General features: G+C 46.6%; 2 protein-coding genes across 2 annotated transcripts in view; both read left to right on the forward strand.

Annotated features, from left to right (window-relative positions):
* The window catches only part of LOC309703560 (nuclear factor 7, ovary-like), a 33,008-nt gene extending 23,752 nt beyond the window's left edge, over positions 1–9,256 (forward strand). The window contains exon 3 of the mRNA XM_082528473.1: positions 8,855–9,256. Within this exon, the coding sequence (XP_082384599.1) occupies positions 8,855–8,884 (30 nt within the window). The 3' untranslated portion in view covers positions 8,885–9,256. The remainder of the gene's footprint in view (positions 1–8,854) is intronic.
* LOC309703559 (nuclear factor 7, ovary-like) lies at positions 7,222–9,256 on the forward strand. The gene is made up of 2 exons (XM_082528471.1): positions 7,222–7,377; positions 7,479–9,256. The coding sequence occupies exon 2, from the start codon at positions 7,496–7,498 to the stop codon at positions 8,882–8,884; it is 1,389 nt and encodes a 462-aa protein (XP_082384597.1). The 5' UTR covers positions 7,222–7,377; positions 7,479–7,495; the 3' UTR covers positions 8,885–9,256.
* Positions 9,257–16,082: the final 6,826 nt, after the last annotated feature.

Raw genomic sequence — 16,082 nt, forward strand, 5'->3', positions numbered from 1 at the left:
GGCCTATCGCTTGCGTCTGCACGCACAGCTAGCGCTCTCTGTTGAAAACTCTCAAACGCCCCAAATGGCGGAGAATTCAACCGTCGGACACTCTCCAAACGACCCAAATGGCGGAGCTACCGAACCTAGGTTGTCTCCACGCCCCAAACGGCGGAGAAGCCTGCGTCTCTCTCACGCGGCTAGCGCGCTCCCGTACCTGCGGTCAACGCAGGGTCACGTAGCCGCTCTCTAAGGCCTTCTGTACTAACTGTTTGTTTACGTTCATGGGAAGAGTCTCTGGATCCCGTCAATCGTCATCCATCCCGAGGGGAGTTCAGGCGCAAACTTCCCGGCCTGGTGACAAAGCAAAGTGAAACACCAGGGCTTTACGTCAATCATCCCAGACGTTGCGGTGGCGTCCTCTCCCTCTCCTCGGTGGATGCAAGGTTCCGGCTCCGAAGGACAACAAGGTCTGTGTTTCCACAAGCCCCGCTAATTCTAGAGACTTATTCATCATGAAGAAAACAAGACAGTCGATCGATTTATTATTTGCGCAAGGGAGGCCTCTCATCTGTGTCCAGCACGACAATGACCCCCAGATCTGACCTCCTCCTGCTACCTTTTATTGGGAGACAGTTCACACAAAACACGTCAGAACAAAGCCACGGACCCTTTGTTCTAAGACAAAGCATTTTATGTATATGTGTGAACTTCTGTAAGAGTGTGTGTGTGTGTGTGTGTGTGTGTCAGACCTCCTGCTGACCAAAGGGTCGTAAACCCAGGAAGTTTACATCAAAAGAAACAGATCTTTCAGATAGGATGTATCTACAATAAAACCTCCCCCAGCACAGAGTGGTTGGAGAGGTGGTCAGGATCAAAGGAATGGCTTTGATCCTACTGCTTAAGCTAAAACTGTACAAATTTAAGAAACACAATGGCAACATTCAACAATTAGACTTAACAAAACACGTTCAGGAAGTCTCGGAGCACACTAGAGTTTGAAAAACTGCAGGGGCATTTGTTAAGCCGAATGGCATAACCAAATACTCAAAGTGGCCCAGTGGTGTGTTAAAAGCGGTCTTCCACTTGTCCCCCTCCCTTATCCGGACCAGATGGTACGCGTTTCGCAGATCCAGTTTTGTGAAAACGGTGGCTTCCTGGAGACATCCAAAAACAGAGTTTATCAGCGGAAGAGGGTATTTGTTCTTTACAGTGATGTCATTTAAGCACCGGTAATCAATGCATGGCCGCAACGAACCGTCCTTTTTCCCCACGAAGAAGAAGCCTGCAGCTACAGGGGAAGAAGAGGGTCGAATAATACCGGCCGCGAGTGATTCTTGGATATACTTTTCCATCGACATCCTCTCAGGGCAAGACAGGTTGTACAACTGGTTGGAGGGCAGCGGGGCTCAAGGTAGCAGGTCAATGGCGCAGTCATAGGGGCGGTGAGGTGGCAGAGAGATAGCCTTGTCCTTGTTAAACACTTCCTGTAAGTCATGGTACTCGGGTGGGATGGAGGAAAGGTCATGTGCTTGTGTAACAAGTGGAGTCAGGTTAGCTGGTGCAGCGGGAACTGCTGATCTCAGGCAATTAGCTAGGCAGAACAAACTCCAACTGGCGATCTTGCTCCCTGCCCAATCAATGTGGGGATTATGTCTTTGCAGCCACGGGTAACCTAACACGAGCGCGGTGTCGGGAGACGGGAAGGTAAAGAATGAAAGTGATTCGTTATGATTCCCGGAAGTGATTACTTTCACAGGCGCAGTCTGATGGGTGATGTAAGCAAACACTTGTTTATTCAGCGCTGACGCAGGGAGGGGAGGTTCCAACAGAGTGAGTGGTACTTCCAGCTCTTTAGCCAGCTTCTCATCTATGAGATTTTGCTCCGCCCCAGAATCCACTAATGCGCTGCATGTAACAGTCTTTTTGTTGGTTACTATGGCAACGGACACAACTAATCGGGGTCTAATAGCATTTAATGTGCTGCCCACCCGTATCCCCGAACCTACCGGTGAGCTGGTCCGTTTGGGCGAACCGGGCAGCTGGCGATGCGGTGTCCCGGCTTCCCACAATATAAGCAGTCCCCGGCCCGAAAACGGCGTTCCCTTTCCTCCGGCGAGAGCCGAGAGCGCTCGATCTGCATCGGCTCCGGCGGAGGAGGAGACAGTGAGCGAGCGCACGGGGGCAGGGGCGGTGACACGCGAAGTTCTGGGTACAACACGGGTTTCGGTGGCTTGGACCACCGTTCAGCCTCTCTCTCCGTAGACGCTTATCAATTCTACGGGCGAGTGACACCAAATCCTTGAATGATTTAGCTGCCTCGTGAAACGCGAGCTGATCTTTCATCTGATCGTTCAGGGAGCGTAGGAAAATGCCCCTTAGGGCCGAATCGGGCCAGCCAACAGCGGCTGCCACTGTGCGAAACTCCGGCCCTGGCAGAGCACCACTAGCTTTTGAGTAGCGTCATCCTCGGAAACTGGCGGGGAGAAAGTTGCTTTGAATTCTTGGAGGAAGTCATCGAAGTCGCAACTCTGTATCAGGTTAGAAGATAAATAGGCTTCAGCCCACGCCAACGCGCTTCCACTCAGCAGTCCCACAAAGTGGGAAATCTTGGCCGCGTCAGTGGGGAAGGCGAGTGGCGAGCGACTGAAGAAACGGGTACACTGAAAAAGAAAACCCCACACTGGTCCAATTCGCCGTGGAAACACAACGTCACACAACGGTATGCCGGGGTCGGGCTGTTTAGCGCACATTTCTCCCCGTTTCTCGCTAAGCTCTTGATACTGATCCTGAAGTAAGAGAAGTAACTGATCGTGTCGGCCGAGCATGGCACCCTGCTTATTAATAGCTGAACGTATTGGTTCTGCTGGATCCATTCTGGCCAGTCCGTACTGTCATGCGCCACGCCGCGCGTGCACAAAAGGATCCAGTCGCAGACTCAGCGCTAACAGAAAAAGACACTTTATTATAATAACGAAAGGCGACCCGGGAAAACTAGGGAGCAAAACGAGGAACTAAAAACCCGGGGAAACAATGACACGAGGAAGCCGGGATCGGGACCGTGGGAGGCTGCAATAGAAAGGGGAGAGGATTAGTAGGGAGCCGGGAAGTGGGGAAAACACATCAGGACTGAGTCAGAGTAGGGGGGCTTACGATAGAGCGGGACCGTGGGAGCTCGGGAGGGAAGTGTGGCAGTCCGTGAGCAGGAAGTCCGTGGGGATAGCGAATGGGCCAGATGATGCACCGAGTGATCCAGTTGAGCCAGAGGACAGGCAGGTGGCAGATGCCGGATGCCGGGTCAAAACCTGGACACAAGTAGGCGGATTAAACACAGTTCCAACCAGAAGTGAACGCACGCTTTCGGGGAAGTCTAGTTACCACTGTGAGGTGAGTAACGGACTGGCGTGGAGCATCCGTCAGCGCCGGGTTAAGTAGCTCTTCATGTAATCACCGCGATGGAGAGCAGGTGTGTCGGTGATGGCCCAGCCCGGGGGTGTGGCTACCCGAGCATCACGCATTCTGCAGGCACAGGACCACGGACCATGACACATGTACATTCATACATTTTGTTGGAGGCACCTTTTCTGGGACACAACAATGAAAAACAGCGGGAACACTCGATGTGGTCACCTGAACATTTAGCACACCTGAACAGAGGGTTACCTGAGGCATTTTGTGTGCAGAGGTTTTGTGCTTGGGAGACATTGTTAGGAAAGTGCAACACCTTCTGGGGCTGACAACCTGAACAGAACTTAAGCGGCACCTCTTGTGCGGCAACAGAGGGGTAAAAACAGCATCTCCCTGCTGCTAGACCCCTTCTCCACTCAAAGCCACAGCTAGGAGGGCTGAGGCTTCTTCCTCCTGGACGTCAGGTTTGCTCCAGGCCGACTGGCGTGGAGCTCGGGCCGGAGGATGTGCTCTCGCTGGCGGCACACCCACTTCAGCAGTGGGCGCTGGTCTCTTGCCAGTCGTTAGAGGAGCGGCGGGCCTGTGAGAGCTGGCTGCGGGCTTGGGCTGACGTCTGGGGATGATGTCGCGCAGAGCTTCCATCTGCTGAAGCCCGTCAGCGCTCCTGCATGGTTCCGGCTCGTCATCGGCTAACCTGTCAACATATTCCATGTGGTCAGCCCAGCTAATTGCAGGGACATCGACCGGAAAATCCTCGTCTTTGGACTCAGAGAAAGCTGGGGCTCCAGACTTGGAAAGGTGAGGGTCTTGCCTTGCGACAGCCGACTTTTTCCACAAATGTCACCCGTCTTTCCAGGGTCGAGCGCCGGAGCTGGCGACAAAACGCACAGGCTTCGGGCTCCGTCAACGCTCTCCGAGCATGGACGATCCCCAGGCAGACAGGGCAGACATTGTGCTAGTCGCTGTCGTGCAAAGAGAAAGGGCATCCCTGAGGACAGGGGCGATCAGAAGATTTCTGCTTTGCTCGCTTCGGTTTAGAGTCTATAACAAAACACAAAGCAAAACACTGCACGGGAAAAACTTGAAATTAGCGCTCCACGGGCAGCCTACACACCAACTGCGCGGTGGAGGCTAACACCAACAGGGGCAGTTAAGCAAAGTTCAAGTCTGCAGACAACGGAGCTAACTAGCAGCAGTTAGCTAGCCCAACTCAGCAGAGGTGTTCTCGGCGAGTTGAAGAGCGTAAGAACTGAGGGATGACTGTGATGACAGTGGCTATATGTGCAGGCGGGGCCGTGTGCGTGTCATCACACGTCATCTGCCTTAAAGGCGTGAATAAAGGTTTCTTCAGCCAGGACACGCGAAGGAGCGTGATATCCCATATATATTAGAGATGGCACGATACCACTTTTTTATGTCCGATACCGATATCATAAATTTGGATATCTGCCGATACCGATATGAATCCGATATAGTGTTTTTTAATCAACAAAACTGTTTTTTTAAATATCTTGCTGCATTTTGTATAAGTTGTATAAGTTTAAAACAACAACACTACACTAAAGCTATTCTGTTATACCTGTATGCAAAAAAAAAAATTTCATAGTTCAGCAATACTGATCAATCTAATAAACTTAAACCTACACCATCCTCCCTATTCTGGTATTTTAAAGAGTACTTAGCGTAAATATTAAGCAACCTAACTAATAGGGTTCCAACTCCCAGCAACAACAAAAATAAATAAATAAAAAATAGGGAACCACCCCTCACGCTCCACCTCATGATGCTTAATCGACATAATCAACCTTAATTTGATGCAGTGTGGAAAAAAAAATGCACAGAAATCAATTATTTTTCAAGAAATATTAAATAGATTCAACATCTTTTTTCAACAAAATTGCAGACTGCACAGATGGTACCTTCCCAAAGGAAAAAGTACTATAGCTTACTAGGGTATATTAGACTTAATAGTTACTATATACAGTAATTGACTTCTATTCATTTTACATCAAATTAAAACTTTGGGTGTCAGATAATTATTTATTAAAAGCTAGACATTTTAAATGAGAATAGGAAATAAAAGTCTGTCTTTGTGCCCCCTTTTCCCTGTTAATATCTATCGGCCCCCCTGGCTAAACTTTGCTAGATCCGCCCCTGCACAGTTACCAGCGTCAGCTATGTAGAAAAAGATCCTGGTGTAGAAAGTAATATTAAATACATTCTAACAACAGCTTATCAAGCTTAAACGTGCTGCTGTTGTTTATCCACTGGTTTCCTCTTTCTGGTGCAAAGTGGGCCAAAAACCAACAAGAGAGACGGACAGCCGATCATCCATCCATCCATCCATCCGTGGGCAGCACGGTGGCACAGTGGTTAGCACTGTTGCCGCACAGCAAGAAGGTCCTGAGTTCAATTCCACCATCAGGCTGGGGTCTTTCTGTGTGGAGTTTGCATGTTCTCCCCGTGTTTGCGTGGGTTCTCTCCGGGTACTCTGGCTTCCTCCCACCGTCCAAAGACATGCAGCTTGTGGGGATAGGTTAATTGATTAATCCAAATTGTCACTAGGTGTGAATGTGCGAGTGAATGTGAATGGTTGTCTGTCCCTGTGTGTTGGCCCTGCGACAGACTGGCGACCTGTCCAGGGTGTACCCCGCCTTTCGCCCTATGACAGCTGGGATAGGCTCCAGCGCCCCCCGCGACCCTGAAAAGGATAAGCGGAAGCGAATGGATGGATGGATGAAGTAGCAGCAAGAAGAGGCAGTCGCTTGTTAAGCTTAACGCAGGAATGCTTTACAAACATTCAGAGATGGACTTACACACTTGCTTTACTTCTCTCGGGGATATTTTTGTCGGAGATGAAATGCCAGTTTGCTAACGAAGCTCCAAAACTATCCAGACCACCGACAGGCCACAGCCGCTCTATCACGTGATGCATACTGCTCCGACGTGCTAACGTTCTGAGGTGAGTTACGGCGTGTTGCAAGTTTTGTGAGGTGCTTTCATGATATTTAATGGATCGGATTACATTTTTTATTTTTTTCTGATATCCGATCCAGTAATTTAGGTCAGTATCGGGCCGATACCGATACATAATATCGGATCGGTCCATCTCTAATATTTATGTGTTATACCGAGTGAATCGACTGAAAGGTAACTGTCTGAACAAAGCTTTGTTATGTTACTTTTGCACTATGATGCACATGTTGTTATTACATGACTTAATAGAGCTCCAGATATTCCAAATATTCCTTCATCACATCTTCTTTAATGTTAATATTTCATGTTTAATAGTAACAAACAACATTTCTGACTAAAATAATCAATGAATGAATGAAAGTGTGTTTCAGAGAATAAAGAGGAGGACTGAAAATCAAAGGATAAATTCCATCTAGAAGTGTTGTTTGTATCAGACAGAATTTGATGTTGGTGTTGGTCTGATGGAAAAGTAGCTGCTGTTACATTAACTCGGGCATGGGGAAACTCCAGGCCTTGAGGGCCAGTGTCCTGTAGGTTTTAGATGTGTCCTTGATCCAATACAGCTGATTTACATGGCTAAATTACCTCCTCACCATGTCTTGAAGTTCTCCAGAGTAAATCCACCTGTGTTTGTGTGACTACATTACACTCCCACTGCTGTGGAACCTGAACAATAACCAGAACAAAGTCTGAAATAAAAACTGCCAAGCAGCTGCACCACTGAGTCACAGTTTATTTTCTACGCTTGAGAAAAGGTTTCGTTTCTGATCTGCAACAAACGTCTGCACTCTGCTGTCACACTCACGCTGAATGATGTTCCGGCCTCTATGTCACTGAAATGCTACAAACCAGGAAACAGGATGTTGTTCTTCTTCAGTGCAGAGAGACGCACAGACGATCAGACTGAGTTCAGACCAAACTAGCAGCTTCCTCTGAGTGAGTCCAGCTACAGGAGAGAAAAGTGGAAAACTCCAACACTGCTGCTTCAAGCTGCTGACGCTCCACACACTGAATGTGAGTTTGAGCAAAAACACGACTCAAAGCAAGTTTCAGTGAAGGTGGTAGAGGAGGGAGGGGAGCCAGGACTGACTGTACTTCCTGTCTGCTGTTTTCAGCTTCACTCACAGACTCAATGGCTTCCAGATCAGAGGAGGATCTCTGCTGTCCGGTCTGTCAGGAGGTCTTCAGAGATCCTGTTCTTCTGTCATGTAGCCACAGCTTCTGTAAAGACTGTCTGAAGAGACAGTGGAAAGAGACAACAACACGTGAGTGTCCACTTTGTAAGAGAAGATCTTCACGGTCAAAACCACCTTCAAACCTGGCTTTAAAGAACCTGTGTGAGTCGTTCTTACAGGAGAGAGATCAGAGAGCTTCAGAGGCTCTCTGCAGTCTGCACTCTGAGAAACTCAAACTCTTCTGTCTGGACCATCAGCAGCCAGTGTGTGTCGTCTGCAGAGACTCAGAAAAACACACCAATCACAGATTCAGACCCATCGATGAAGCTGCACAACAACACAAGAAGGAACTTCAGGAAACTCTGGAGCCCTTAAAGGAGAAGTTAAAGGTTTGTGAAGAAGTTCAAGTGAAGTTTGATCAAACAGCAGAACACATTAAGGTCCAGGCCCGACACACAGAGAGGCAGATTAAGGAGCAGTTTAAGAAGCTTCAGCAGTTTCTAGCAGAGGAAGAGGAGGCCAGGCTGGCTGCACTGAGGGAGGAAGAGGAGCAGAAGAGTGGGATGATGAAGGAGAAGATGGAGGCTCTGAGCAGAGAGATAGCAGCTCTTTCAGACACAGTCAGAGCCACAGAGGAGGAGCTGAGAGCTGAAGACGTCTCATTCCTGCACAACTACAAGGCTGCAGTGGAAAGAGTCCAGCGCTGCCCCCTGCTGGATGATCCACAGCTGCCCTCAGGAGCTCTGATAGACCAGGCCAAACACCTGGGCAACCTGACCTTCAACATCTGGAACAACATGAAGGACATGGTCTCCTACACTCCTCTCATTCTGGACCCAAACACTGCTCATCCAAAACTCATCCTGTCTGAAGATCTGACCAGTGTGAGACGAGGAGGAGAGAAGCAGCAGCTTCCTGATAATCCAGAGAGGATTGATTATTCCTGCTGTGTCCTGGGCTCTGAGGGCTTTAACTCAGGGACTCACAGCTGGGATGTCGAGGTTGGAGACAGTAGATGGTGGGCTCTGGGGGTGTTAGCAGAGTCTGTGCAGAGGAAGGGATACATTGAGTCTGGATTATGGAGATTATGGTTTTCTACAGGTAAATACTCAGCACGCTCACTATCATGTGAAACTGCTCTCTCAGTAGAGAAGAAGCTCCAGAGGATCAGAGTGAATCTGGACTGGAACAGAGGAAAGCTGTCGTTCTCTGATCCTGATACTAACACACACATACACACCTTCACACACACTTTCACTCACAGGATGTTTCCATACATTCAAACTGATGATACAGTGAAGGTGTTGCCGTTGAAGGTGTCAGTGTCAGTGCAGCAGATGAGTTGAGGATGATGATGTTTCTAATGTTGTTTCCTGTCAGTGAGTTGAAGCTGTTAAACTGCAGCTGTCCTCCTGCTGCCTCGTTGTTCCAAAGCTCTTTGTTTCTCTTTTAGTTTCACTGTTTCTTTCTGTTTCTGCTGTCCACCTTTTCACATGGAAAATCATTTCACTGTTTCTCACTGAATGACTCCCCAAACTAGATTTGAAATTCTATCAAGTTTCTAATCATTACAAGTGATTCATGTTTCTATTTGATGTGTAAATGGAGATGATTTAGTTTGCTGGGATATGGACTGACATGTGTTGAATGGGAGGAGCAGTTTGTTGTTGTCTTCTTGTCTGTTTATGACAACAATAAATATGTTGTTGAAACAATGATTCATGTTTAACTCCATATATGAAATGTTTCTGATCTTTGAATTCTGTTTGATTAAAGACTTTCTTCATGACACAAATGAGATTTCAGTGTATTAATAGAACTAAATAAGCTCAGAGTTGAAAGGCTGGAGTATTATGTACGTGCTTCACTGTCAGGATCTTCAGGGGGATTCAAAGGGAAACATCAAACTGCTGTAATGAGATAAACTAGTTGGGCTGAACACACTTATCTGTAGTTTGTCTCCATCCAGGATCATCAGAATATAATGAACATGTGTGAAGAGCCACAAAATGCTGCTGCCCTCTCAGCATGATGAGCCTTTGTTAGCAGGACAACAGGAAACATGAGACAACTTTCAGAGACAGTAACCAACTGTGGCCACAAGATGGCAGCAGCTGATCTGAGATCCTTTATTGGACAGAAGGACTCTGCTCTGTGACATCATCAGAGAGACGGCCTTCACTCTGATAGATCTGACGTCATGTCTGCACTGCGATGATGAAAGCTGATAAACACATTGTTATTGATCCATGAAATCACCTCTGTCCTCTCAAGTGTAGCTGTTTACAGAGCTGAAGAAGTCCTTCATCATCAAAACAGACAAACATGTATTTCCTGTATTAAGTGCAGTGTTGGGACTAACGCGTTATTAAGTAACGCGTTACAGTAACTACGTTATTATTGTGGTAACGAGCACGGTAACTAGTTATTATGCCAAAATCAGGAACGCGTTAGTCGTTACTGGGATTTAGATAGGGTCGTTACTCGTTACTTCGTGTGGTGGCTATCGCGGAGCTTCCACAGATTCAGTAACATTAGCAAGTGGTGGAGGCCAGCAGGTGGATGAAGGAAAAGGGACGCAGAAGGAAAAGAGACCCGAGGCGGCCGCCGGTCCAAGTGTGAACTGAACTTCAGGTAAGAAGTTCTGACCTGCAGTCTCTCTGGGTCAGATATAAACCAAGTTTAGGTGGAGTTTATTTTCGTTATGCTGACTTTTTCCGTACTGCGTGCTAGCTAGCATGACGGAGTTTCTATACAGCTGGGTGGTGCTATGAAGTTAATGATGTTGAACTTTATTTTGTTCATAAGTTATTAGAGTTGCCAACCGTCCCGTCTGGTATTCAGAGAAAATATTACGCGTTTCTTATTGAGGTGTAAAGGAACAGTTTGTCCCGTAATTCAGCTACAATGAAAAAGGCACAAAGCTGGAGTTATTCTGTGTTTACGCTGCACAGCTGCCTCTTCTTCTCTCATTCTCCCCCCTCCCTCTCCTGTTTCTACTTCAATCATGAAAACTGATCAATGATCAGCTGATCGGCTCTCTTGTTTGTTTATCGCTCACTTTGCGCCGAAAGAGGAAACCAGCGGATGTCGCGCTAAACAACAGCAGCACGTTTAAGCTTGATCAGCTGTTGTTAGAATTTATTTAATATTAATTTCTAGTATCAGCTGATGTTTGCTGGAGCCACAGCTGCAAAAAAGCTGCTGGTCATGATATGGTTTGGTTATCTGGTGAGAGGGAAACATGAAGATGAAACCTTACTGAATCATCAGAGCTGAACAGGTGATGGAGAAACAGGTTTACCTTTTAGGTGACATGAATGAGTTGAAGGGAAGTTATGAACTGTTTCTGAGAGACAAATAACCCCAGGATCCTTTTTTGTGTAGCTGACAGCTGGTAACTGTGCAGGGGCGGATCTAGGAAAGTGTTGCCAGGGGGGCATGTAGGGCATTAACAGGGAGAGGGGGGCACAAAGAAATACTTTTCTTTCTTATTCTCATTTAAAATGTCTAGCTTTTAAAAAATAATTATCTGAATCTTACAACAAACGATTGATAGATTGATGCATATATACCATCAGAACAGTGTACATCACTGTCACAACAGCGTTTGTTTTCATTCAAAGGCTTTATGATTTTTCCTATAATGGTGGGCCGGTCTCTAGTCAAAATGCCTGGGCCAATTTTCCCAGTCCCAGTCCAGCCCTGTATGCAGCTCATCTGCAGTCTGGTGTTACCTACATCTTCCTATTCAGAAGGCAGAATTTCAGAGTTCTGAGTACAATCGAAAGCACCACAACTGCAGTTTTTGTGTTGGATGTAAAAGGCGCACATGACGCTGTGACGTAGGCTTGAATCATGGCAGCAGTCAATGACGGTCCTGGCGTGGGATTTCTCTCGTGGAAATATGTACATTATCTTTTCCTTTCTATTGGTAGGTGGCACAGTGCACTTGTGGCAAGTAAGCAAGCTAGAAGACTGGCAAAGTTATGGAAGAAACACATTAACAAGAGAATTCTGAGTAAAACCAAAGTTACTTTCCCTAGTAACTAGTTACTTTGAAAGTAACGAGTAACTTGAAGTAACTGAGTTACTTTTGAGAGAAGTAACTAGTAATGTGTTAGGGAAAATGTTCTAAAACACTTCTTCAGTAAAGACTCAGAGAAGAGAAACACACAGAACTTCTTGCTAGCAAGGGCAGCCTCCACTCTAAGAGACTCCAGTGAGAGAACTGCCCCGGTCTTTATTTATACTCCATTGAGCGTATGTGTGTGTGTGTGTGTGTGTGTGTGTGTGTGTGTGTGTGTGTGTGTGTGTGTGTGTGTGTGTGTGTGTGTGTGTGTTGATCAAAGGGTCATATAACATGAACGCACAAAGAAAGAAAACTGACTCAGTGTGTTAAAGCATTTCTATTTCTTTTTATTCAATCATCTTCTGGAAGAGAGAGACCCCTGCACAGCCCAAATGCCAGTTGCAGGATCTCTAACATTACAAGCTCAACATGTGTCTTATATGGTGTTATTTCTGTACTTTACACGTCACACAGTTTCGATACCAACATTGCTTATATGGCAAAGTTCCTCTTTTCTGTGTCTTATCTATTAATATGCCTGTGCACTAAAACTTCCTGTGCAGCTTGTAATAACTTGCAATAACTCTACAAAAAACATGCAGTTTCCTGTCAGCCTGTGACCTAGTCTCAAAGCTGGCCTTCTTTTATACATAAAACAATCTAATGAGCGGATACGCATTAAAAATATTTCTCTATTTCTTAGCAACAGACTGGCGACCTGTCCAGGGTGTACCACGCCTCTCGCCCTATGACAGCTGGGATAGGCTCCAGCGACCTCCACTACCCTGAAGAGGATAAGAGGAAGCAAACAGATAGATGGAACATATTTATTTATCATTTTTTGTATTTTTTGTCTTTTAACTTCGACTTAGTCTCAGTATATGTACTGGGTGGCTGTAGATCAGGCGGTAGAGCAGGTCATCTACTGATCGAAGGAAAAAAACAAAACGCTTGGACACTGCTAGCGCCCACAGAAACGCAAAGCAGGAGATGAAGCATCGCTGAATATGTTTCCAAACCAACTTCATTCTAAGCCAAAGACTATAAATATGAAGAAGCATATCTTCCCTTTGGTTTCACCTGCACAAGTGCCAAGGTAGGTCTCCCCTGCAGAATTGGTTTTCCCTTCGTCGGGAGCAGTGCTGGGCTCTTCAAATCACGGACAAACAGGATCCCACATTCTTGATATTTAGTTCACAAACACTTCTCATAATGACTAACTACTCCTGACATTTTGGAGATGTTAGCTCTTTATACAGTAAAGTTACAGCGGGATACAAATAATATCAGGCTGATCCTGCCACGATTTGTTCCCCCGGTTCAAATCACGGACAAACAGTATCCTACAGTTGTTTGTGTTTTTAAGCCCATTTTACACAGAGAGGCATTTTTTGAAAAATATATTGATAGCAATGTTGAATATTATTACACAGGGAAAAAAACAACTACATGTAAAATAATTACACCATAACGCCTCTGACTTTCTAAATGGAGGCACAGTAACTGCGTGTGTGTGTGTGTAAGCATGTAAAACCTGAAGATAGTGACAAAATACTGTTAATCTGACTATCTGCCATTCTGCAATTAATCTCATGTAAACAATAACGTGGCGCACAGCGTGACGTGAAAAAATGCTCATACCTGTGATGTTGCGTGACGAACTCTGTATTCCTCGTCCACACGTAAATGCAAAAAACAGGAGTTTTGGAGTCTACAGACTGGGACACAATGAAGGCTGCTTCTAACAGCTTGGACGAGTTTACGGACACTGTCACCTCCTATATCCACTTCTGTGAGGACAGCATTGTGCCATCACGCACCAGGGTGAGTTATAACAATGACAAACCCTGGTTTACTCCTAAACTCAAAAAGGTGTGGCTGGAAAAGAGAAAGGCGTTCAGAAGCGGAGACAGGGACTGCTACAGAGAGGCCAAGTACAGGTTCACTAAAGAAGTGGACATTGCTAAACATCAGCACTCTGAGAAGATGCAGCAGCAGATCTCAGAGAATGACTCGGCCTCTGTGTGGAAAGGTTTTAGGAATATCACCAACTACAAGCCTAAAACCCCCCACTCCACTGATGACTTGCTCTTGGCCAACACCCTCAACGACTTCTACTGCCGTTTTGACGAGCCATCAGGCAGCCTTCACACCTCCAACGGCCCCAACAATAGAGACACTTTGGACACTCATTCCCCCACCTCTCCCCCCTCCATAGAGCCATCACCACCTTCAAACTGTTCACCTACAACACCCCCCTCCTCACCCCACACAAAAGAGGATTTCACACCACCTCCTCCCACCACAACTCTTCATATTCATGAAGCAGATGTGAGGAAGCAGTTTAAGAGTCTGAATGCTCGAAAAGCTCCCGGCCCAGACGGTGTGTCTCCTGCCACCCTCAGACACTGTGCAAACGAGCTGGCCCCAGTATTTTCTGGCATTTTTAACTCCTCACTGCAGGCATGTCATGTGCCTGCCTGCTTCAAGTCCTCCACCATAATCCCTGTCCCCAAGAAACCTAGGATCACTGGACTAAATGACTACAGACCCGTGGCTCTGACATCTGTGGTCATGAAGTCATTTGAGCGCCTAGTTCTCTCCCATCTCAAGACCCTCACGGCCCCCCTCCTGGACCCCCTGCAGTTTGCATATAGAGCCAACAGGTCTGTAGACGACGCCATCAACATGGCCCTACACTTCATCCTGCAGCATCTGGACTCCCCAGGAACCTACGCCAGGATCCTGTTTGTGGACTTCAGCTCTGCCTTCAACACCATCCTTCCAGACCATCTCCGAGGCAAGCTTTCCCAGATGAATGTGCCTGATCCCATCTGCCGGTGGATCACTGACTTCCTGACGGACAGGAAGCAGCATGTGAGGCTGGGAAAGAATGTCTCGGACTCCCGGACCATCAGCACCGGCTCCCCTCAGGGCTGTGTTCTTTCTCCTCTGCTCTTCTCCCTGTACACCAACTGCTGCACCTCCACCCACCAGTCTGTCAAGCTAATCAAGTTTGCAGATGACACCACCGTTATTGGACTCATCTCGGACGGGGATGAGTCTGCCTACAGGAGGGAGGCTGAACGTCTGGTGTCCTGGTGCAGCCACAACAACCTGGTGCTGAATGCCCAGAAGACAGTGGAGATTATTGTTGACTTCAGGAAGCACACAGCCCCACTCCCCCCCATCATCCTGACTGACACCCCCATCACCTCTGTGGACTCATTCCGCTTCCTGGGTACCACCATCACCCAGGACCTGAAGTGGGAGCCCACCATCACCTCCGTCATTAAGAAAGCCCAGCAGAGGATGTACTTCCTGAGGCAGCTGAAGAAATTCAACCTGCCAACACGGACGATGATGCAGTTCTACACTGCAATCATCGAGTCCATCCTCACCTCCTCCATCACCGTGTGGTACGCTGGAGCCACTATCAGGGACAAACAGAGACTGCAGCGTGTTGTGCGCTCTGCTGAGAAGGTGATTGGCTGCAGACTCCCATCTCTGCAGGACCTGTACACCTCCAGGACACTGCGGCGTGCAGCTCGGATCTCAGCTGACCCTTCTCACCCTGGACACAGTCTGTTTGACCTGCTCCCCTCAGGCAGGAGGCTCCGGTCCATTCGCACCAGAACCTCTCGCCATAAGAACAGTTTCTTCCCCTCTGCTGTTGGACACATGAACAATAACCATATGACTGTACCCGCCACTAACACATGACCCTACGCTGTGTTCACTGAATCATTCCATGTTTGGCACTGATCACCACCTGCACTCATGTATATATCATGTATATATCTATCCACTTAGCACTTTTAATTCTTATTCTTATTTTTATATTTTTATGACAGTATGTTTGCACTGAAGCACTGCAGCAATTTCCTAATGTTGTAAACCTGCTCAACATTTGGCAATAAAACCCTTTCTGATTCTGATTCTGATTCTGATTTTAATTAGTATTCACTTCATTAAAAACAACAAAAATAAAGCTGTCATTCCTTTAAGTGAGTCAAAGCAGCAAATCAACAGTAGTTTGATTTGTAAATAAATCAATTTGTCTGCAATTTCTTCCAGAAGCTGCACAAACACATTAACAATCTTCCAGAAGAATACAGGGAGGGTATGTACCAACTAATTAAAGGGTATTTCTTCTTCGACTTCTTAAACCGTATTGCCATTTCTAAATAAAATTATGCAAAGTTTTCTTCTCTGCCACATGCCCTATTGGTCAGTATGTTCTGAATCATTTCATGCCATATATTAATCTGCTCATTTTGTCGTGTAACTGTCACACTGTAAGAATTTGTTAATGAATTTCTGACACAGAAAACCTTCGCTTTCCAAAGCTCCATCAGTAATGCCTCCTGGTATACCTTGGACAAACAATTGGAAACGAAAACTAAATACTTTTCTACTTTTCAGCTGAAGCAGCTAAAAACCATTCACAGTGAAGCAGCCTGAAACTCTCA

Source organism: Aulonocara stuartgranti, assembly GCF_965226115.1.
Source record: "Aulonocara stuartgranti genome assembly, chromosome: 3".
In the NCBI taxonomy this organism is placed as follows: domain Eukaryota; kingdom Metazoa; phylum Chordata; class Actinopteri; order Cichliformes; family Cichlidae; genus Aulonocara; species Aulonocara stuartgranti.

Excerpts from the sequence above, each read along its gene's own strand:
- LOC309703559 (XM_082528471.1), top strand. The coding sequence starts at position 7,496 with ATGGCTTCCAGATCAGAGGAGGATCTCTGCTGTCCGGTCTGTCAGGAG.